Here is a 22,867-nt window from a genome sequence, read left to right on the forward strand (position 1 = left end):
TTCACCTTTCTGACTGCGTCTGGACCTGGAGGAAGTCGGAGCCGAGCACTGGGGTTTTTTAATTCTATTTCTCTCTGTCTCTCGATCTGGTTCGGCGCCGGGTTACAGGAGAAGAAACCCCCCTTTTCAAGTTCAAAAGGATCTCGACGTCTGTTTGCTGTTTTGGGGTGAAAATTTCTCCAACAGCCCCCCCTTCCCCTAAACCCCCTCCCCTCCCCTCCCCACCCTCCCCGCTTTTCACTGCTGGCCATGGGGGGAAGTCAGTGTGGAGCAAGAGTGCAGAACTTGTTCCGTGTGTTGCTGTTACCTACCCTGGCCGTCATCGCCCAGCTGCACGCTTCTCAAGGTAAGAACAGAGAGGGAGGGAGATAAAAGAGGGGGGGGGGATAGAGGTGAAGAGGAGGGGAGGAGGAGAGAAGGACAAGGGGAGGGGAGAGAGAGGGAAGGGAGAAGGATGGAGAGAGGAAGAGGAGAGAGGTGGGGGGGATAGGAGAGGGGTAGGAAGAGATGGAGACTAGAGCAAGGGAGGAACCGGGAGAGGAGGAGAGGGAGGGAGTGGGGGAGAGGGAGGGAGTGGGGGAGAGGGAGGGAGTGGGGAAAGAGGAGAGGGAGGGGGCGAGGGAGAAATGGAGGGAAGAGGGAGAGAGTGGGGAGCAGAGAGGAGGGAAAGGGTGAGAGCCGGGTAGAAGGAGGGAGAGAGTGCGGCAGAGGTGGAAGGGAGGAGAGGGAGAGGAGTCGAGGGAGGGGAGGAGAGGGAGAGGAGGAGAGGGAGAGGTGGAAGGGAGGAGAGGGAGAGGAGTAGAGGGAGAGGTGGAAGGGAGGAGAGGGAGAGGTGGAAGGGAGGAGAGGGAGAGGAGTAGAGGGAGAGGTGGAAGGGAGGAGAGGGAGAGGAGTAGAGGGAGAGGTGGAAGGGAGGAGAGGGAGAGGAGTAGAGGGAGAGGTGGAAGGGAAGAGAGGGGGAGGAGTAGAGGGAGAGGAGTAGAGGGAGAGGTGGAAGGGAGAAGGGGAGTAGAGGGAGAGGAGGAGAGGGAGAAGAGTAGAGGGAGAGGAGGAGAGGGAAAGGTGGAAGGGAAGAGAGGGAGAGGAGGAGAGGGAGAGGAGGAGAGAGAGAGGTGGAAGGGAGGAGAGGGAGAGGAGGAGAGGGAGAGGAGTAGAGGGAGAGGTGGAAGGGAGGAGCGGGAGGGGAGTAGAGGGTTAGGAGTAGAGGATGCTCCCAAACCATCCATGGGATTAGGCAATGAGGCGACTCGGGGAGTTAGAGCCGAGACCCTTTCAGTTAGTTTGATGCAATAGTTAGTGAGAATAGAGATTAGTGAGGAAGGGTTGCTAATAAATTAGGGGATTAGACAGGATGATCCACAACTCAGTAAAATTACTATAGTATTGAGTAATATTATTATCCATTTCTTTATTTAAACTGTTTAATTGAAATAAATGTGCTAATCTGGATCCAGTAGGACAGGTCGGTTTTGATTTGGAAGGAGCATTGTGTGTGAATTGTTGATGTGTACAGAAAATCTCCTCTTGCTGCATTTATTGTGATGGTACCGGTGATGGTTTGTAGCGAAGGTTCCTGGCTCAGTCTTGCCCCTTGTCTTGTGTTAAAAACTCACTGTCTAAGGAGCAGAGTAGCTCCGTGTCCTTCACTTTGGAGAGATGGTCAGGGTTAGGTGTTCATGATCCCTGAGAGTTAGATACTGGACGGAGGAACCTCCTCATGATCCCGGGGTGGGGTGGATTTCTATTCCTCAACTTTGTTTAAAATGCATATTTTGTTAGCCCTCATAGATATCAACTTCCCAGCCGCTTAAAAAGACCTCCGAAAGAAACTCTCCCTCTTTCCCACCGATTCACACACACAGTGCACCAGGGCCAGGCTCATGATCCGCGGGGGTTGAAACGCAAGAAAATATCTTTACCCGGTTACTTCCCAATCGATCACTGAAATTGTCGCATTTGTGGGGGTATTTTAGTTTTTTCGCTCTAAGTGGTATCTCTCTCTGTGTGCAATAAACCTCGCAACCACGGAGAGAGCACTGGATGGGTCCCAACAGATTTAAGAGACCGTACACATGACACAACGGTTACTTGATTTATAAAAAAAAAATAAATCATACATATAGACTGAGCAAAGATTAAAGAGATACTGTCCACTGTGTGATGTCAATGGATTAGATGCATTTGTGCTGAATCCTTTGGCACAAGATGTGTGGACCTCCTCCCAGTGTTTTGTTGGGCAAAAGGAAAACTGTTCTTGTCTCAAGTACCAGTTTCCCAAAAAAAAAATGGAGCAAAGCTGGGGGGAGATGTATTGCGGCAAACAAGTCTGGATGTGTAGCCAGGGATATAACCGCAGCAAAATCCTACTGGGGTTTTTTTTATATTAAGAGTGTCTCTTTTCCAATGCATGAAATGAAATTTTTAATGCAAGGTACAGCAATAAAAAGAGGCTTCATTCATAAATAGAACATGTACACACTGTGGGGGTGGTGGGGGAGAGGAGATGTGAGATTCCAGGCTTGTCCGACCGACTGGCTGAAGCAGACTTGCTTCGCTTGTGACGCCGCCGCTGACAGTACACTCATGATAGCGGGTGTCAGTTTTTGTCAGCGGATCTCGGTTGCTGGGAGGAGGAGGAGGAGGAGGGGGTTTGTCTCTGCAGTAACGAGGGAATCTGAATCGCTTTTTTTTAAAAAAACAGAGAGAGAGAGAGAGCCAGGGAGCAGCTGGAGGGACTGGACGAAGAGTGAGAGCCACTTAGCACGTTGTGAAGTGCCTCTCACAGAGAGACAAGCCAGCCCTCTGTCCTGGGAGGAGGGAAGGGGCTGATGGTGTGGGGTGTGAGTGCAAAGCCAAATTAAAGTGGCCTCCCAGGCACAGACCACATGCAGGCTCAACTCAAAAAATGTTTTCACCCCCTCCCTTAAAAACTCCCGACTTTTATGAATTTAGCTTGCATTCATTGCATTGTTCATAACTTATATTTTTGTATTGAACCTGCGACCCGAGATTTTTCAACGGGATCTCCTTAACTTGTGAATCATTGAGAAGGTCTGTCTGCAGCCTCACTTCGAGTGTAATCCTGTGTTTAAGAGATTTGCTTGTCTTTTTTTCTGCCCTCTCCCTGTGATTATTTCATACCAGCTTATTTGAAAAGTTGGAAACCAGCGAATAGATAAAGTGCTTTGGAGAGGTGTGAATATACAAGCCTTCACCAGAAACTTGTGTTGAATCCTCCTTCAATCCAAATGCTCCAAGTGACTATAACTAATAGTTTAATGAAATGACATTACCCCTTTAAATAATAATAACATAATGTTATTATCTTGTGTATTACCCCAGTGTTTTAAACTTAATATTCACTGTAAACTACCTGAAGCATGCTATGATAATGATGTTGGGCTCTTAGTTTCAATGCTGGAGATGCTAGGACTCTTTTCTCTAGAAAAAATAAATGAAGACTGAGTAGGTGACTGAATAAGAATCTTAAAAAATATAGAAGGGCTCAATAGGGTAGACATAGACAAAATGTTTGCAGCTGTGGGGAAGTCCAAATCTATAAATGTCTTTACCCAGAGAGTGCACAAGGAGTAGTTGGGCTGAATAGTATAGATGAGTTTTTCCTTATCTGTTCATGGGATGTGGGCATCACTGGCTAGGCCAGCATTTATTGCCCTTGTTCAGAGAACATTTAAGAGTCACATGTAGGCCAGACCAGGTAAGGGCAGCAGATTTCCTTCTCTAAAGGACATAAGTGAACCAGATGGTTTTTTTTTTAAAAACAACAATTGGCAATAGTTTCATGATCATCATCATACTTTTAATTCTAGATTTTTATTGAATTTAAATTTCACTATCTGCCATAATGGGATTTGACCCCAGGTTCCCAGATAATTACCCTGGGTTTCTAGAATATTAATCCAGTGACAATACCACTATGCCACCACCTCCCCTAGAAACACATGAGGGAGAAAGGAATAGAAGGTTCTGCTGATAGAGATGAAGAAGGGGGAGAGGTGGCTCATGTGGAACATAGCAATTGGGCCAACAATTGGGCCAAATGGCCTGTTTGTGTACTAGAAATTCTGTGTGATATGTAAGATGTGCAGTACTTTCCCAATACAGGTACACAAGTTTCTGTTCATTATTTTGTGTAGGAGCTTTAGCATTTAAGGCAGGCTATTTGATCATAAGCAAAATCTTCACAAATACAAAGCAGCACAGTGTGATGGAGAAGTTATTTTGTATGTGTGTGTGTGTGTTTGGTATGTGGTTTGTGTATGTGTGGTATGTATGGTGTATGTGTATAAGTATGTGGGTGAACTTGCATGTGCATGAGTGTGTTTATTTGGGTGGGTATGGATGTAAATGAGTGCATGTATGTGGTTATGAGTGTGTGTGGGTTTGGGTGTTTGAGGGTGTATGTAAGTGCATATGTGTGTGTGTGTGTGTATTTTGTATATGTGTTTTGTGTGTGACTGAGTTTGTGTAATGTGAGTATGTGTGTGAGTTGGTTTGTGTGGGTGTGTATGATGTTTGTATGAGTTGGTCTGTGTAAGTGTGTGAGTGTGTGATGTTTGTCTGTGTAAGTTGATTTGTATGTTTGTGGGTGTGTGTGAGTTGGTTTGTGTGTGTGTGTGAGTTGGTTTGTGTGTATGGATGGGTGGGTGTGTATCCACTAGGTTTTCATTCTGAGGGTGGGAAATAGAAAATATTTGCCCTGCCCTGAATTTGCTGAGAAATAATGTCACTAAGGATGTTATGTGGTAACTCTAGACAATGGAGGGAAGGTTCATTGGATTAAGTTTGAGGTTTCACAGCACATACTGGTATTTCAATTCCCTGAGCTTCTCCTAATGTAATCAAGTGGTGATCTGATCATTTCACAGAGGACTTATGGCAAAAAAAAAACTCATGGAGAAGGATGAAATGATGTCATTCGATTGGAAATATGTAAAAAAATATATATATTTACACATAACAGACATTAGAGTTAAAGGAGAAAAAAATCTTTGCCTTGACTGGCTGTCAGAAGCCATCGAGTTCTCCTGTCCTGTATATCTGGCAGGAGCATTATGAATGTTGATTCTTTGGAGTGTCTTTTGCCATTATACTTCCCTTTTTTTTAAAAGGTTAGTGGAATGTAATGTTAGCTTTTTTTCTACATAGTAGTTCTAGCCCCAGGGCAGTAATGAACTCTTTGTACAATCGTGCAGCACAGAAGGAGATGATTTGGCCCATCATACCTTGACTAGCCCTTTGAAAGATCTGTTCCATTTATTTCACTCCCTAGTTCTTTCTCCATAGCCCTGCAAATTTCTCCTTTTCAAGTATACAAGTATATTTCAATTGTACTCATTAAGCAGGGTTATTTTTGGTCACTTCTGTCATCGTTTTGGCACCTAAAGCTGATGTTGTGCCATGAAAACGCCTTGCTTTTGTTTTAAAATAAATACATGCCGTTTGGCTCTTGGTGAAGAATCTCCTACACCTGTAGCGCTGACCTGAGCAAGGGTCAGAGTAAACCTGCATCGATCTTTTACCAGTCTGCGCATACTGACTAAGGAAGGCCTGGGAGTTTTAATTCCATGTTTTACAACTGCGTTATGCCTGTTTATATCTTTTGCAGATTTAACAGCTGTTTGACTGATTGCTAAGTTGATTCAGTGAATTTTAAAATCATTTTCTCTTTTCATCAGCTAATACAGAGGATCACAAATTTCTAAACATTGATAATATCCATATAAAGGGGACTGTCACTTTAATTCTGACCACTGAGATTCTTAGGTCTCCAGGGACTTAATCAGGCTAATGATAGTGTCATGGTCGACAAGGGTGCGGGGGAATCATCAGTGATTGATGAATCAGAACCCTATTGATTATTAAACTCTTAATCAAATAATCATTGTCAGGATCCTAGTTTTACAGAAATGCTGTTAATCCAATCAACACGCTGACAGTAAGTACTGTGGTTAATGGCCTGTGATAATTCAGATCCATTGGCTAGACCTGGTGAGCAAGAAGCTAAGCAATGGGTCATACTAAATCATTTGTTTAAGATGTAGTAGCCCCCTTCCTTTTGACAGCTGGCATGTCTATTGTTTTCTCCCCTTTTACATCATTGTTAAATATTCTGGAGCCCGCATGAAAATGCAGATTTCCCAGCTCACAGCCAAGTGATAGCAATCATGTCCAAAAAGAGTGAAAGTTAATTAAAACTAATTAAAAAATAGAATGCCAGCAGCCCCTCATGTCTAGCCATGCTTTCATACCACTGCATTCTAGCTATCAGTGGACTATATTATCTTGCTCATTGTTTGAAGTCCATTAGCAGAGCCCTGTTTAGATAGCGAGCCATGATCTTTCAGTTAAGTGCATTTAAAACAAACCTTTGTTGTATCTGGGCTGACCAGATGCTTAGCTGATCTGTTTAAGATCACAGAGAGAGACCAGGCTTCATGGCCCTTCTTAACTCAGCTGAAAGCTGGGCAGTTTTGAGCAAGGAAACCAGGGAGGGTTTTGGCGCCAGGGGTGGGGGGAAGGGCTGGGAATTAATCTGATTGTTTCTCTGGCACCTGAAACAGGTGGGTGCATTTACTGTGGCATCCTGAGCTTTATCACAGTCAGATCCTGCAAAACAACGCAGGGCAGAGGGCCCTGGTAAATGGTCAATTACACATTACCCCTGAGCATTGCACATCCATAATTGTCACTTTATTTCTCTTTAAGACTGAGACTGCTTTTTCGTTTCTCTAGTTTCCACCCCCCGCCCCCCATCCCTGTTCTTCCTTGTCACCCAATGACACTTGCATCAGCAGCTGAGGCAAAGCACAAGGGCAATTTTACTCTTAAGTCGCCCATCAAGGAAACTAATGGGATTGAGTGCAATGCCAGTTGTTCACCCTGCCTGCATATCACTCCATATCCATTAAAGTCACTGCAGAATAATAGTTAGGTGGGTGGGGCGGAGGGTATGGGGGCGGTGGTGTAAAACCAACATTCAGCCTGATCCCATGGGTCTCCTGCTGGGAGGGTTTGTTTAAAATTATCACCTGCACCTCTCCGGCCCCCAGCACATGCTTCCCACCATCCCTGGTAACTCTGAAACCAGCCCTTGGGAGGTGCACAGAGAGAGTGCAGGAATCGCCATCCTTTCTCTTGCATTCGTAGGATGGTCATCGCTGGCAAGGCCAGCATTTGCTGCCCATCCCTAATTTGCAATTGTCTTTGAGAAGGTGGGAGTGAGCCACCTCTTTAAAAGCGACTGAGTGGCTTGTTAGGCCACTTCAGAGTCAACCACATTGCTGTGGACCTGGAGTCACATGTAGGCCAGACTGGGTAAGGATGACAGATTTCCTGGACATTAGTGAACCAGATGGGTTTTTAGTGACAATTCAGTAGTTACATTGGCACCACTGCTGGTAGAAGGTTCTTCATTCCAGATTTATTTCATTAACTGGATATAAATTCTTCAGCCGCCAAAGTGGGATTTGAACTCAGATCTCTAGATCATTGGTCCAGGCCTTGGGATTACTTATCCAGTAACATAATCACTCTGCTATCATATCCTCATACCTGCTTTGTACGGTGAATCCCCTCTCTATTGTCTGGCAAGTCCTAATGCCATGATCACTGAAATTGAAATCTCCCAACACTTAATACCAGCTCTGGTATTATTATCTTTCCATTGCTCAACCAGTTTCGTTAAAGTTCACTTGAAAACAAGGTTGCTGAGTCTCCAGGATTGTCCTGGAGTCTCTAGGAATCAAATCTACTGGACTCCTATGCAAGCAGGGAGATAAATTATGAGAGCATTACAAATTTTTGGGTCCTTATTTCATTTTCTTAATTCACTGTAATCTACTACCATAGTTCAAAAATTACTTGAGATGCAGAGGGGAGAGGGGGAGAGAGGCTGTTTGATTGGACCGGGCCATTGGTAGTGGGAAGTCACGTGACAAACCCCCCCAGGAATATGTCCGACCAGAGTTGGCAACTCTGTATGAAAAAATTGAGAATTGTACATCCTATTTTAAAACTTAGAAGAGCCCCCATCATTGCAAAGCAGCAGCATCATTAACATTCCTCCAAGCACAAGGCTGCTAGTGTGGTTAACCTCTACAATGACTAAATATGTGATTAAATTTCAGTGTAACAAGGCACAGGTGAGCTACCATTTGGCACAGAAGGAGGCCATTCGGCCCATCGTGTTTTGGATGAATTTGACTTGTTGCCTGATCTGGAGATTTGCTTCTAGCCTGCATGCCAGCAGTGATGATAATAGTGTGGCTGATTCCTAAAATTATGAAAATTACATATTTGGAGGGGGTGGGGGGGTGGGGGTGGTGTGGGAAGGTGCTGAGATGCAGTGATCATTTTGGGAAGTGGTGACTAAAGATAGGCAATGGGCTTTTCCTATTGCTACTTGTCTCTCAAAAACTTCAGTCCCTTTTAATAGATTGTGATGTACTGGGTGTCTCGCGATGCCATGACCTCTTGGTTAATCCTTAGATGCTCACGCCCTTTCTCAAAAGAAGTTAGATTGAGGAATTTGCAGCTCCTTCAAATGGGGAATTTATAATGGGGATTTGCAGTATCTGTCATGAAAAGAAGAAATGGACTGCAGTGTCGGGTTGTGATCTTATTTTTAATTCACTCAACAAAGAACTGTTCTTGGAGAATGATGGGGGTGGTTCATATTTATATGAATCCACAAGTATATGAATCTCCTCTATCTCAATCTCAATGTCTATTGCTATCTATAAATTCCTCCGTGAATTTCTATAGCTGTCTTTCCTCATAGATAAATAAAAAATTGACATCAGGTTTTTTTATTTCGCTGCAAGCTTTTGGGATGTTGTGAGATTAAGGAAAATAATTTCCTTTGTCTCTTTGTGAAAAAGATGATGAACTATAGAAGACTCGCTCCTTGAGAATTAGAATCAGTTCAGTTTAACTCCCTGCCACCCATTATCAACCTAAGTTTGACACTGAGAAATAAAACATTCAAATCAAATAAATGGAAACAAAAGCCGTATCTGCTATTATGCAAGCTGTCAGTAAAAATGAATTGAATGATGTTGAAGTTAAAAACAATGGACAGGTATTTTACAGCAGATTTGTAAAAATGACTTGCGAAGTTTAAAAATGAATATATGAGTGTCAGATGGCTCTATCAATTGAGTGTTAGATTTGTATCCATCAGAATTCACCGAGCTTTCTAAGGTGGACACAATGGAATGTTTTATCTTAGGATGGAGAGAGAAATCAGGAGACAGTGCTCAGTGTTTGTCGGATTCTCATGGTATTTGGCTTCAGGCACTCCTAGCCGTTTGATAATGGCAACAAGGATCACCAGTGTGTCCCGTGGAGATTTGTGTCTAATGGAGACCCCCATGGTGGGGAGGCTGGAGAGGCCCCGTAATTGTTCTCCTTAGGGCAGAGAAGGTTAAGGGGAGATTCGATAGAGGCGTTCAAAACTACGAAGGGGCGGTTGATCACGTAAATAAGGAGGAGGAACTGTTTCCAGGAGGTGTCAGTAGCCAGAGGAAAAGGATTTAAGATAATTGACAGAAGAACAAGAGGAAGAGATGAGGAGAGTGTTTTTTTTTTACAAAGCGAGTTGTGATCTGGAATGCGCTGCCTGAAAAGACTGGCAGCAGATTTAACACTTTCACAAGGGAATCGGATGCAACACTTGAAAAGGGGGAGATAAAAAAAAAAGCAAGCTAACCGAGAAAGAGCAGAAGAGAGTGGGTCTAAATAGATATCTCTTTCAAAGAGCCAGCACATGCATGCTTATTCTCCTTCTATGACGTCAGATTTGACAAATCCATGGGTTCCGGTGGCTCATACATTGAAATAAAACTTGGCCGGCATCCTGCAGATTCAAACAGTAATTGTTTCATTGCCATGGATTCTAAATAATTTTCTGTTTCCGTTGCTTTTGCACATTTTGTCTCACGCCATTTAGAAACTAACAGCAGTCCACCCAATTGGAACAAACTAGCCTGAAACTGACGGTACATCCTGCTGATTAAAGCCTTAAATTATATTTCGCATTGAATATTCTGTAACCAAACTAGCACCTGTTGTGCTGTGTTTTATCTTTCCGCTGTCACTTTAATGGTGAGCAAGCATTTCAGGTGTTAACTCACTCCCACCCAACTTTGCCAAAGAATTTAAAGGAAAATCAGAAGTCTTCCTTTCTTATCTTCACCTGATGCAGTAGTAAACCTGCAGGATCACTGTGCTTACAGTCCAATGGCAAAACCCTTCTTTCAAAAAGTACTTACCTTAAAGGGGAGTCCAACAAAAGATTCACCAGTTTGATTCCTGGGATGAGAGTATTGTCCTAGGAAGAGAGATGGAGCAGAGTCAACCTACGTGCTCTGGAATTTAAAAGAATGAAAGGTGAGCTCATTGAAATATATACAATATATAAAGGGCTTGATATGTAGATACTGAGAGGCTGTTTCCTGGCAGTAGAGTCCAAAATTAGAGGTCATAGTCTCAGAGTAAGGAGTCAGCTACTTAGGACTGAGATGAGGAGGAATTTCTTCTCTCCGGCGTTTGTGAATCTTTGGAATTCTCTACCCCCCACTGAGAGCTGTAGATGCTCAGTCGATGAATATACGATGAAAGACGGAGATCAGTAGATTATTTGGCACGAAGGGACTGAAGGGATATGAGGTTTGGAGGTAGATCAGCCATGATCCTTTGACTGGTGGAGCAGGCTTAAGGGGCCATATAGTCCGCTCCTATTCCTTAAGATTCCTTGTATTCTTAAGAAAGGAAAATAGTAATCCGACATTTGTGAGGGGCTTAAAATTTTAAACAAAATAAATTATATAAGCCTTTATGTTGGCCTACTTTTGCTTCTTTCAATTAATCAGAGGATGAATATTGCTGAAAAAAAGATTTTTTTGTCAAAGCTTCTCGACTTGCGCTCAGCAGGACAATATTTCCGATACGTGGATGATATGACTGCTATTTCTAAATGCGCAGCTGCATGTAATAATTTCCATATATGTCGTAATGGGCTCCATCCTGCGCCCAAATTCACCTTTGAAATGGAGCAGTCAAATGAACTCCCCTTCCTTGACAAACTAGTTGAGAAATCTGCCAGGGGATTCTCCACCACAGTCTACTGCAAGCCTACCTTCACTGGTCAATCCACGGGCTGGGACTCTTACAGTTCCAGGCGCTATAAGATTGGCCTTATCAGCAACCTCACAAATAGGGCCTAAGCCATTTTCTCACCGTGCAAGCTTGATGCTGAAGTAGGGCACATCAAAGACATCCTGCGGGATAATGGTTACCCTGGTCAGATCATTTCATGCTGTATATCGCACAAGTTCATGAAAGGGCCCAAGGCCATCACTTTCAACCCTGAAAAGTGCCCAGTCTACCTCCGATTACCCTGGAAGGGCAAGGTATCTCACCAATTTGAGCAACAGGTGAAGCTAGCTGTTTCACGCTGCTACTGTGCAGTCGCCACAGGGGTGGTATTCACCACTAACAGGATGCTACCATCAAGCCAAGAAGACATTCTGCCTATCACACAAATGAGTAATGTGGCATATGAATTTCAGTGCCAGTGTGATGCTAGGTATGCAGACCATACATCCCAAAGACTGAAGGATCGTAACAAACAGCAGGTCCCAGCCACTGTCCACAACGGGAAAGGTACAGACCTTACCCAACTAGCCTGTGCTTGCAAAACTCAAAACACAGTGTCCAACATTAGATGTGATTCCGATATTGGGCAACATTTTCTAAATAATCCACAGTGTGCTAAGAATTATGCTGATTTAGGATTGTCAGTTGGGCTTGCAGTGTGGCACACTTGCGTGTACAGGAAGCTGCATATATTAATACTCAGGGCACCATTCTTAGCAGACGGAAAGAACACGTACACACATTGCGCCTGTTTCAGCTGAACAAAATAAGTGACAGCCATTCGCTGGTTCATTCCTCAGGGCAATGTCTTGACCAATCAGAGTCAAGTTGCTTGGCTTAAATTTCAAGCAATGCTTGGCAGCTAATTGTCAGTCACCATCAACTGGTACATTCTACATGGCAAAGCCTTTACCAATCGGAGTCCACTTGCCAATCAATCAGCTTTCTCTTCTCGTACAGTATATTTATGTTGTTGCCCCTAATATTGGTATTTTCTAGTGAATTATTCTGATGAGTGCAAGGTGAAAAGCTACAACAAAAAAAGTCTTTTTTCAACAATATTTAAGTTCGGTACTACCAAATGACAAAGTGAACCTTAGTGTTGGGATCAAGATCTCCTGCTTTTACAGGTTAGCTTCACCTCCAGGTCTAAACCCAGCCATGGTTTCTCCTCTCCCTGTTTCTGTGATCTCCTCCAGCCCTTACAATCCACCAAGATCTCTACACTCTTCCAATTCTGGCTTTTTGCGCATTGCCAGTCTTAATCGCTTCGTCATTGATGGCCATGCCTTCAGCCATCTAGGCCCTAGGCCGTGAAATTCTCTCCCAAAACCTCTTTGCCTCTCTACCTCTCTCTCCTACATTCTGGGGAGCACAAGGGTGCCTCCAAAAGGAAGAGTGGGCAGTTTATTATGTCCGATTTGCTCTGGAAGATCAAACGATACAGCTCATTCTGCACGCACCGTGTCATTTGAGATGTTTCACAATATCAGATTTGAGCTTAGGACTCGGGATACTAAGGTGCAGGACTCCTTCTCATTCAAAATCAGAACCACGGAATAATCTTTTCCTTTTTTGGCTTTAATTAAACCAGCCGCACATTTGTGACAGCTGAGCAAGACAACCCGAGCAGAAAAATAGGAGCCAAACAATGAGCGTTATCAAATTTAAACTTGTGCGTGATCAATGATGGACTCTTACAGCACTAAACGGGGCCATTTGATCCATTGTGCCTGTGCCAGCTGTTTGAAAGAGTAGTCCAATTAGTTTCCACATCCCTGTTCTTTCCCACTAAGCCCTGTAAAATTCTGCCCCTTCAAATATTTATCAAATTCCCTTTGGGAAGATATTGTTGAATCTGCTTCCACCACACTTTCAGGCAGTGCATTCCAGATCACAACACTTACTATGTTTAAAAAAAAAACCCTCCTTATCTCACCTCTGGTTCTTTTCCCAATTACCTATGTTTTTTTTTTGGAAAAAAATGCCCAGATTCCATCCGTTCAATGTTGAGATTCTAGGGTTTGCAGAGAAGGAGAAAGAGAGGCTCAGGGGGAGTCGGGCAAGCACTTTAAGTGAAAAGCTTGCATTTCCGAGTGTTGACTCTGAGTGAAAGTTCATCAGTGACGATGCTACAGTGACATCAACAGGTCTCTCCTTCACTCCATCACCATATGAGAGAAGCTATGGGCTAGAGGCGGTACTTTATCATGCAGGCTCCCCAAACAATTGGGCTGCCCCTGGCTGTATTTTAACCAAATTCTTAGCCTTTTATATATCAATATGTTCATTTAAGGGGAAGCAACAATGCCAACGACTTGCATTTACACCGTGCCTTTAAGAGTAAAATGTCCCAAGGCACTTCACGGGGGCTTTATCAAAAAGAATTTGACACTGAGCCACATGAGGAGATATTAGGTCAGGTGATCAAAAGCTTGGTCAAAGAGGTAAGTTTTAAGGAGTGTCTGAAAAGAGGAAAGAGAAGTTTACACAGCAGATTCCAGAGCTTAGGGCACAGGCAGCTGAAGGCACAACTAGCAAAGATGGAGTTGGGATGCGCAAGAGGCCAGAATTGGAGGAGCGCAGAGACCTCAGAGGGTTGTAGGGCTGGAGGGGGTTACAGAGATTTTTATTCATTCATGGGTTGTGGGCATCACTGGCTGGGCCAGCATTTATTGCCCATCCCTAATTGCCCTTGAGAAGGTGGTGGTGAGCTGCCTTCTAGAACCACTGCAGTCTATGTGGAGGAGGGGCAAGAACATGGAGACATTTGAAAGTGAGGGTGCAACTTTTAACCTTGAGCTGGTGCTTGACCAGGAGCCAACATAGGTCAGTGAGAATAAAAATGATGAGTAAACAGGATTTGGTGTGATTTAGGACAAGGTAGGCAGAGTTCTGGATGACCTCAAATTTAAGGAGGCAGGAAGATGGGAAGACACCCAGGACTACATTGGAATGGTCAAGTCTAGAAGTAACAAAGGCATTAATGAGGATTTCAGCAGCAGACCAACAGTAGGTGGGAAGCTGGTTAAACACAAGGGGGAAAAGAATAGAAGCTTATGCTGATCGGGCTTGATGAAGAGGAGGCTCACATGGATTATAAATGCCAGCATTGACCAGTTGGGCCGAAAGGCCTGATGCTGTGCTGTGCGTTCTACGCAAGTGCTGGTTCGCTCATAGTTTCCCAACCCCCCATAGTGGCTGGTGATGTGTGTGAGCGTTTGTGTGCTTAGCCTGTGCTTTGCCTAGTTCTGCACTCACAGTGTTGGATCTAGCCCATTCACCCTGATAATCCATACTGTTAATGCAACCTACACTGTGGGCTTAGGTTTCTCCTGTAAATCAAAAACAGATAGGTTATACAGTTACAAACCTCGAACATTCTCTTTCAAGGCAAAAATTGACAAATGCATGTTTTCTACCTTTAAAAAAAAACATTTACCTGTGGTTTTTAAAAAGACAAATGATGGTTGAGACAACGAACCTTCAGAGGTAAATTCTGGGACAGAGACAGGATGGTTTTATCCCTCAGATAACCAGATGAGGGAGAAAGGAATAGAAGAACAAACTGATAGGGAGAGATGAAGATGGGGGTGGGAGGAGGCTCGAGTGGAGCATAAGTGCCAGCAAGGACCAGTTGGGCCGAATGGTCTATTTCTGTGCTGTCGACCCTCTTTAATATTTTGATTATTTTTATTTATTGAGCGCATTTCCGATCACTTGACATGTTGGGAAACAAGATGGCTCGAGATCACTTATTCTGAAGATGTGCGTTCCTTCGGTTTTATGAGTGGGACACTTGCTTTTAAAAATGTGTGAAACTGGTGTGATTTCATCGTTGGCTTTCTGAATGACAAGGGCCAAAGAGGCATTTTCTTCTGCTTCATTAAAAAGAGCAACTTGTGCCCTCTAGTGTTTGAGGTTATGTCACCACGGCAGAGTGACAAGGCACCAGGGCATAGAGTAACTCTTTCCCTTTTACCCAGCACTGCCTTGTGCTGGAAACGCGCATCACTGGTTAATTACTGTCATTTCTCCCTGTACTTCTTAAATGAATCGATTGCTGGGGAGTCAGAAGGTTGTAGCTATTTACTGTCTCATACATGCCTTGGGAATAGCATCCCTGAGTAATGTACTGTATGAGATGTGGTAGTGCTAGTGTATAACTTTGTAGAAGTCTGGACTGCCAGGGGACACAATGAGGTGCGTGATCACCGTGGGGGGGAAGGTGGGGGTTTTCTCCCTATGGGACGATCTAGGCGCGTTTGCCTAATGTTTGATATTAACAGAGGATTAGCAGAGAGAGCCGAGATCAGAACATGGGTGAAAATCCTTTGGAAAAAAACCTTAAAGGACACAAGTCACCCGTGATAGGTAATTGAGGGCTTCCCCTTTAAGAGGGGGCATTTGATCCTGGGCTGTATTTTGGAATTTCCTGGACCGTCCACATAAACCGGAGAGCCTGAAAGAGGTTGGGTGGCAAGCCAGAGAGATAAAACAAACATAGATTGGCGATTACTGGAGACTGCAATGTTGATGTTGGCCACAGGTCCACTTGATTCAGTTAACAGTCTACAGGAACAGGAGCCTGCCGTTTGCATTCAGTCTCACTGTGATACATGAGCCCTAGTCTGAGTGCAGGTGGACAAAGTGGTGTTACATTTATTGGATGGCGGGGAGGGAAGCCGATTTGCTGTGTGTGAGTGTGAGCTGAAATTACAGCAATTTGCACTGGAGCACATAGTTCTGGTCCCCATATTTCAGGAAACAAGGGCATTGAGGCACTGGAGGAGGCACAGAAAAAAATGGACAGGGATAATAGCAGAACTGATATCAGGAAAAGTTGAACAGACTGGGCCTTTTTCCGCTAGAAAAGAGAAGGCTGAAGTGTGACCTGCCAGACACGTTTTTAAAGTTATGAAAGGGTTTGATAGGATAGATATAGAGAAAGTGTTTCCCCACTTGTTGGGAGGCGGGGAGACTAGAAGTCCAGACTATAAATATAAGATAGTCACTAATAAATCCAATGGGGAATTCAGGAGAAACATCTTTATCCAGAAAGTGGTCAGATTGTGGAATTCGCTACCACAGGAAGTGGTTGACTTGAATAACGTAAATGCACTTATGGGGAAGCTCGATAAGCACAAGTGGGAGGAAGGAATAGGAGGGTTCTGCTGACAGGATGAGATGAAGTAGGCTGGGAGGAACTCCTGTGGAACACAAAATGCTTGCTCTGTTTGACTATGTTGGGCTGAATGGCCTTTTTCTGTGCTGTAAAATTATATTTACTTCCATGTAGAGCTGGGACCAGCTGGGACCATTCATTCCTTGCCTTTTCTTTCTGACAGTGGCTTAGGATCAGGCAGTAAATCAGCTGCTAAACTGTAGCATTGGGACAGTGGTCTCAACAGTGAGGCAAAAACTTAGCACTGAGAATCACACACATTTTCTCTACATCTATCTCATCAAATCTTTTCATAATTTTTGTTAAATAAAAACCTTCTTTTCAGCCAACGCAAAAGTTTTCCAGAGAACTTACAGATTATGCCGAGTTTTATACTCACGTCGGCATTGTCTCCCCACATACCTATTGTGGTCTGGCCAACAGCCTCTAGGGTTCACCAGGACCTTATTTGGAGTGGTAGTATAGTGAGTGTGTTACTGGGCACATAATCCAGAGGTCTGAGTTAATGACCCAGCGGTACAAGTTCAAATCCCAACGCAGCAACTGGGGAATTTAATTTTTTTAAAAAATAAATCTGGAATTAAAAGCCAGCATCACTAATGTGACCATTTAACTAGCGGATTGTGCTAAAACCTCATCTGGGAAGCAAATCTGCCATCCTTACTTGGTTTTGCCTATATGTGATTCCAGACCCACCGCAATGCGTTTGACTCTTAACTGCCCTTTGAAAGTGGCTTCCAAGTGCCTTCCATTGCCAAAAAACACCACCTCCTCAAGGGCAATTAGGGATGGGCAATAAATGCTGCTCCTATCAGCATCACCCACGTCCAGTGAATGAATTGGAAAAAAGAAACTCCTTCATATCTATAGTGGTCATCTTTGCATTCAGTATTGCAGCCATTCAGCCCATCTGTTCTGCACGTTTGCCTCCTTGATTTCCACTTCTATAGAGCAATTAGGGCACTGGATTACTCAGTCGATGGTCCTAATTTAAATCCTGTGTCCCAAACTGTTTTGATTTTCCAACCTTTCGAATCAGAGCAAGAATGATGATCGGGATTGAGGAACAGCAGAAACACCAGGGATTGGCTTGAGGAGGAGTACTAGTGTCCTGGCCCTCACTGCTCCCCATGTCTCCTATATTGCCTTAATGATGACCTGGTGAGGATAGCTGAGATTGTAACTAGGGGAGACCTTTGTCATTTGTGAGTGGCACACTTTAGATATAAAGATATTGGAGTTGGGAAGAAAGGCTGTTTAACTGGGTGGGATGGATGGAACGGGAAGGTATTCTAATGAAACCTTAAGGAATAGATCCAGCCAGAGCTGACGACCCTAGCTGAACACGCTGCTCAGTTGGCAGACAGTGCTGTTTGTACCAGGAACCATCGGAGCAGAAGAAGTGATTGTTTCACTGGTTAACTCCGCTGTAAGGTTTTATTTTTGAAAGAGTCTTTTTTTACATTCAGTCTGGATAGATGATCTCATCCTGAAACTGCAGAGGATGTAGACAGCTGTTCACTGTGTTAATCATTCTGCTTTTCCGAACACTCGCACTTGGTTGGACCATACCTTGTTTGAATATCAGTCCCAATTTTAACTGCACAGGGAGAAAGGGAGAGGCAGTTTAGGTTGACAACATGTAGGTTAGGTTAAAATCAGGATTTATAGATTTAAAAGCTTTGATCTACCATACCAGTAGACCTCTATTAGGTCACCTTTCAGTCTTCCCTTTTCTAGAGAAAAAAGCTCCAGTTAGCTCAGCTTTTCCTGAGAATTAAAACCTTCACACACTTATTTTCACACACAAAATTCTGCCTTGGCTCTTCTCAATTGTAGTCAATCGTGCATCACTCATATACTGAGTTTCTAGCATTGCAAACTGCTACTGAATACAGGCGGTGAGTATAACCGCAGCCTTCCTTAGTGGCCTTAGCTGAGTGTGAAATAATCTGATGAAGGGTGACTATTGTTACTGTGTTGGGAGGAGGCTGTGAAAAATAACTAGCTCTTGTGGCCCACATCATGACTAAAGCACGCGGATTCCCAGAGAGGCAGGAAAATGCCATTGAGTGTGGAATGCATCCAGCGGTTTACATCAGGAGCAGTGTCCAGCAGCAGTGAGGGGACATGGCACTTTATCAAGATTTCAGTGATTGACTCGGTGCAGAAACAGACATCTCGGAGTGTTTTGAAGTTGTTTGGATTGGATGTAACAGGAGATTTTGGACTTCTGGTGTTTATAACATTTTGAAAGCACAGAGGCCACGTCTGTGTCGAGGGCAGGGATGGGGGATGCTGCAGAGCTCATTACTGAAGGGGAGTTGGACAAGATCCAGACCGCGTTCGCATGGGGACTGGGTAGCAATGACCCCTTGTGGCTTCAGCGGTCAGCCTCTCACTCACAACTTTACCTCGTTCCAGAATAAGTCTTTAGTGGTGCACTTTGAAGCTGCTGTCTCTCTTTCTGAAGCAAAGCCCTTGTCAGTTTCAGGTCAGTTTCATCAACCCCCAGTGATGGCTGATGGCTCCTTCCTCCTAGTGGGCTAGTTAAAAACAAGTCATTAAGGGGTAATGGAGGAGCAGGTTTTTAGTTGCAGGGTGGGCTTCTCAGTTTGCTCCATAGTCCAGTTTGCACCAATATCCTTGTCCACTGATATTGAATCATTTTATATTGTTGCTGTTTTTGCACCTCCATGACTGGAATGTAGCGTGTGAGATAATGGAGGGATTCATAGATTGATTAACAATCCGACAGGCTGTGACATTAACACTCTGCTCAAGGTCTTGACTATCATTATGCCATCCATAGGTGGCAGTTTATGGGCTCCCACCCTCCAAACGGCAAGGGAGGGGGGTCACCCACACCCAGTCAGCACAAATATCCCCCTGGTTGTCAACCCAGTATTCTGAGCCAGAATTCCTGTCTCTCCTCAATGGGATTGTCCGGAGCAGGGGCTTGAACACAAAGTCTCCTGACTCCCAATTACTACAACTGAGTCAGAGGTTGGTTCCACTGTACACATCTCACCCTTCACTGGGAGATGGTGGTGTAGTGGTAACGCCACTAGACTAGTTATCCAGCAGCCCAGGCCCTGGGGGCATGAGTTCAAATCCCACTGTGACAGATGGTGGAAATTAAATTCAATTGTAAAGCTAGTTGCAATAATGGTGACCATGACACCTATCACCGATTGTTGTAAAAACCCATCTGGTTCACTAATGTTCTTTAGGGTAGGAAATCTGCCATCCTTACCTGGTCTGACCTACATGTGACTCCAGACCCACCGCAATGTGGTTGACTTTTAACTGCCCTCTGAAATGGTCTAACAAGCCACTCGGTTCAAGGGCGATTAGGGATGGGTGACAAATGCTGGCCTTGCCAGCGACGCCCACATCCTGTGAAAGAATAAAGGAAAAAAATTGCTTTATAACTGAGCATTGATATTAATGTGGGCTGGCACTTCATTTGTTAAGTGTTTGAATTCAAGAGCGACAGCTGTAAAGCTTTGAGTAGGTGTATTGCTGATAGTGGAGTGTGACTGCAGTGGTTACTGTAACTAACCCCTGCTATTGGCAAAAACAGAGTGAGCTCTTTAAATGAAGTATTCGTGCACAGACTGGCCAGAGGGTGCTGTAGAGACTGGGGTTGTCAACACTGGACATATTCCACCCTCCAACTACCCTACCACCCACCCTACCCCCGGCACCAAACACTCATCATTGGCCAGCAGACACGTCGATCCTTGTAGCATGACACCTTCCCACGCCCAATTGGAAAGTGAATAAGACTCTTCATCAATTGGATGATACTTGACCATCAGCCAAAGAGCTTTTTTCCCACATCTCCATCATTTTTATAGTTGTTTAGTGGTACAGAACTTGAGTATTGCTGAAAAAATGCTGGTGCATTCTCCATGGCAATGCCTCTACCAATCAAAGTCGACTTGCCAACCAATCAGCTCTCTCTTCTCATTCAGTATAAAGTTGCTGCTTCCCCTAATATTGGTATTCTTGCGATTGTCCTGATGAGTGCAAGACGAAAAGCTTTGACAGAATGTCCTTTCTCAGCAATGTTTTTATAATTACTAAACAGGGACGTTTAAGGAAAATGTAAAACAAAGGTACTTTTGTTCATGCCCCAGTAACTTTTTCCCCTGGATCTTGCTCACGGCAGTGCGCTGGAGACTAACCTTTAGTTCTTGGAGACTCCAGGGCCCATCCTGGAGAGGTTGGCAACCCCAGTAAAAGCCGAGGGCACAGTCTTCCCTTGAAATGACACCCCAAAGATGATGAGAAGTGTTGGTAATGCGAAAGGGGGTGTCACGCTCAGACTTTGTTCCCTCTGAGCCCGACAGACATTTGCGCCTTTCAAACCAGCCTTGTTATTCTTGGCTGCATTTCAAGTTCTTAAATCCCAAGTTTAATTGGGCACTTAGTCTCCACTCCCAAATTCATTCTTACAATAAAAGTGTTTTTCATGGTTCCTCTGAGCAATGAAATCAGTCAAGGTTTAAATATTCATTCTAGATAAGGGGCAGTGTGCGGGCGGAGGCAGAGTGGGTAGTGGAAGCAGTATTTTTAAATATTAAATGTTTCAGGTTGTGATAGAACCTTGAAACATAGTTGTTTTGGTTTTTTTTTCAAATTAATAGTGCTTTTTCATGGAAACCTTCTGTTGGTTTTGGACATTTTAAAGTGCTCTATTGAAATAAAAGCACATTTTGTTTAAAAGGAGGATTTTTAAAATTTGTTCAGGGGACATGGCCATTGCTGATATAGTTCATCCCTAATTGCCCCTTGGGAAGGTGGTGGTGAGCTGCCCTCTTGAGCCGCTGCAGTCCATGTGGTGTAGGTGCGCCCACAGTGCTGTTAGGGAGGGAGTTCCTGGGTTTTGATCCAGCGACAGTGAAGGAACGGCCGATATATTTCCAAGTCGGGATGGTGAGTGGCTTGGAGGGGAACTTCCAGATGGTGATGTTCCCATGCATCTGCTGCACTTGTCCTTCCAAATGGTAGAGGTCACAGTTTAAAAGGTACTGCCAAAAAGGCCTTGGTGAGTTGCTGCAGTGAATCTAGTGTCTTGGTAGACACTATGGTATATGCTGTGCGCTGGTGGCGGAGGGAGTGAATGTGTAAGGTGGTGGATGAGTGGTGACGGATAAAGCAGACTGCTTTGTCCTGGATGGTGTCAAGCTTCTTGAGTGTTGTTGGAGCTGCACTTATTCAGGCTTGTCTGTCTGATGACTGCATTGGTGCATGATATGCCTTGGATGGAATAAGGATGGTTCTAGCTTTGGATGCCCTCTCCCCCCAGTCTATGTTGAGTTTGCTGGACTGGGGGGAGAGGGTTGGTGGAGAGGATGGTAAGGATACTACCATTGCCCTCCCTATCCTGGGAATCACTTGAGAGGCGGATATAATCAGTCATGGTTTTCACTCCTGATAGTCCAATTGGAAGGTGCATGAATGTGAACGCAATTGGTCTCTACTGTGAATCCTCAATTCCCATCCACCCCACCCCACTCATTAAATAACCTGCCAGAACTGATTGGTTAACATCACAAGTGAGGAGAGGCCATTTAGGCAAAGGTAGTGGAAGAAAGACTTGCATTTCATGGTCTCAGCTTTTCAACCAAAGAAGTACTTTTGAAGTGTAGTCACTGTTGCGATGTAGAATGTGCAGAAACCAATTTGCACACAGCAAGCTCCCAGAAACAACAATGTGATGATGAACAGATTTTTTTTTTCAGTGATGGCAAGCGGGGGATTAATATTGGATGAGACACTGGTGCGAACTCTCCCACTCTTCTTCGAAATAATGCCATAGGATCCTGTACACCCACAAGAGAGGGCAGATGGAGGAGCTAAAGAGGGAAAGGGCCAAACTTCCTGCTTGGGATTGTCAGTCCCATTTTCGTCAGCAGCTGAGCAACAGGTTTGTCACGCGATAACAGAAGCTGACAATTCCCTCCTCAGTTTACCAACCTTCTCAAGTAAAGTTTGCACAGACCATTCCGACCCTCACACCAACAACAGCTCGCATTTAAGTAACACCTTTAACATAGTCAGACAGCCCTAGGTGCTTCACAGAAGCAATTATCAAACAAAATTTGACTCCCAGTCACATAAGGAGATATTAGGACAGGTGACCAAAAGCTTGGTCAGAGAGGTAAGGAGCATCTTAAAGGAGGAGAGAGAGAGAGGCAGAGAGGTTCAGGGAAGGAATTTCAGAACTTCTGGACTGCTTGATCTGACCGTTGCTGCTATTTCTCCTCCAGACAGTCTTTTGGCGTATTTGTTTTAAGAAGGGGTTTTCTGTGATTGTATCAGGACAGCAGCATACATTGTCCAGGTGCCGCTGTTGGTCAGTTCTATCCCAACAGGATTGTTATTTTTGTCCTGAGTATTGCTCAGGGCTGGTTAGACTCTGGCTTTTGTTTGTTCCTTTTTAAGAAAAATGCAACCCGATTGCATCGTTGGGTTCATTTTGCTTTTTGG

The 22,867-nt window shown here is 44.2% G+C and overlaps 1 protein-coding gene across 1 annotated transcript in view; it reads left to right on the forward strand.

The window, feature by feature from the left end:
- Window positions 1-249: 249 nt before the first annotated feature.
- The window catches only part of LOC144698978 (netrin receptor UNC5C-like), a 328,929-nt gene continuing 306,311 nt past the window's right edge, over window positions 250-22,867 (forward strand). The window contains exon 1 of the mRNA XM_078570534.1: window positions 250-346. Coding sequence (XP_078426660.1) covers window positions 250-346 — 97 coding nt within the window. The remainder of the gene's footprint in view (window positions 347-22,867) is intronic.

This window comes from Cetorhinus maximus, chromosome 1 (assembly GCF_964194155.1).
Source record: "Cetorhinus maximus chromosome 1, sCetMax3.hap1.1, whole genome shotgun sequence".
NCBI lineage: Eukaryota > Metazoa > Chordata > Chondrichthyes > Lamniformes > Cetorhinidae > Cetorhinus > Cetorhinus maximus.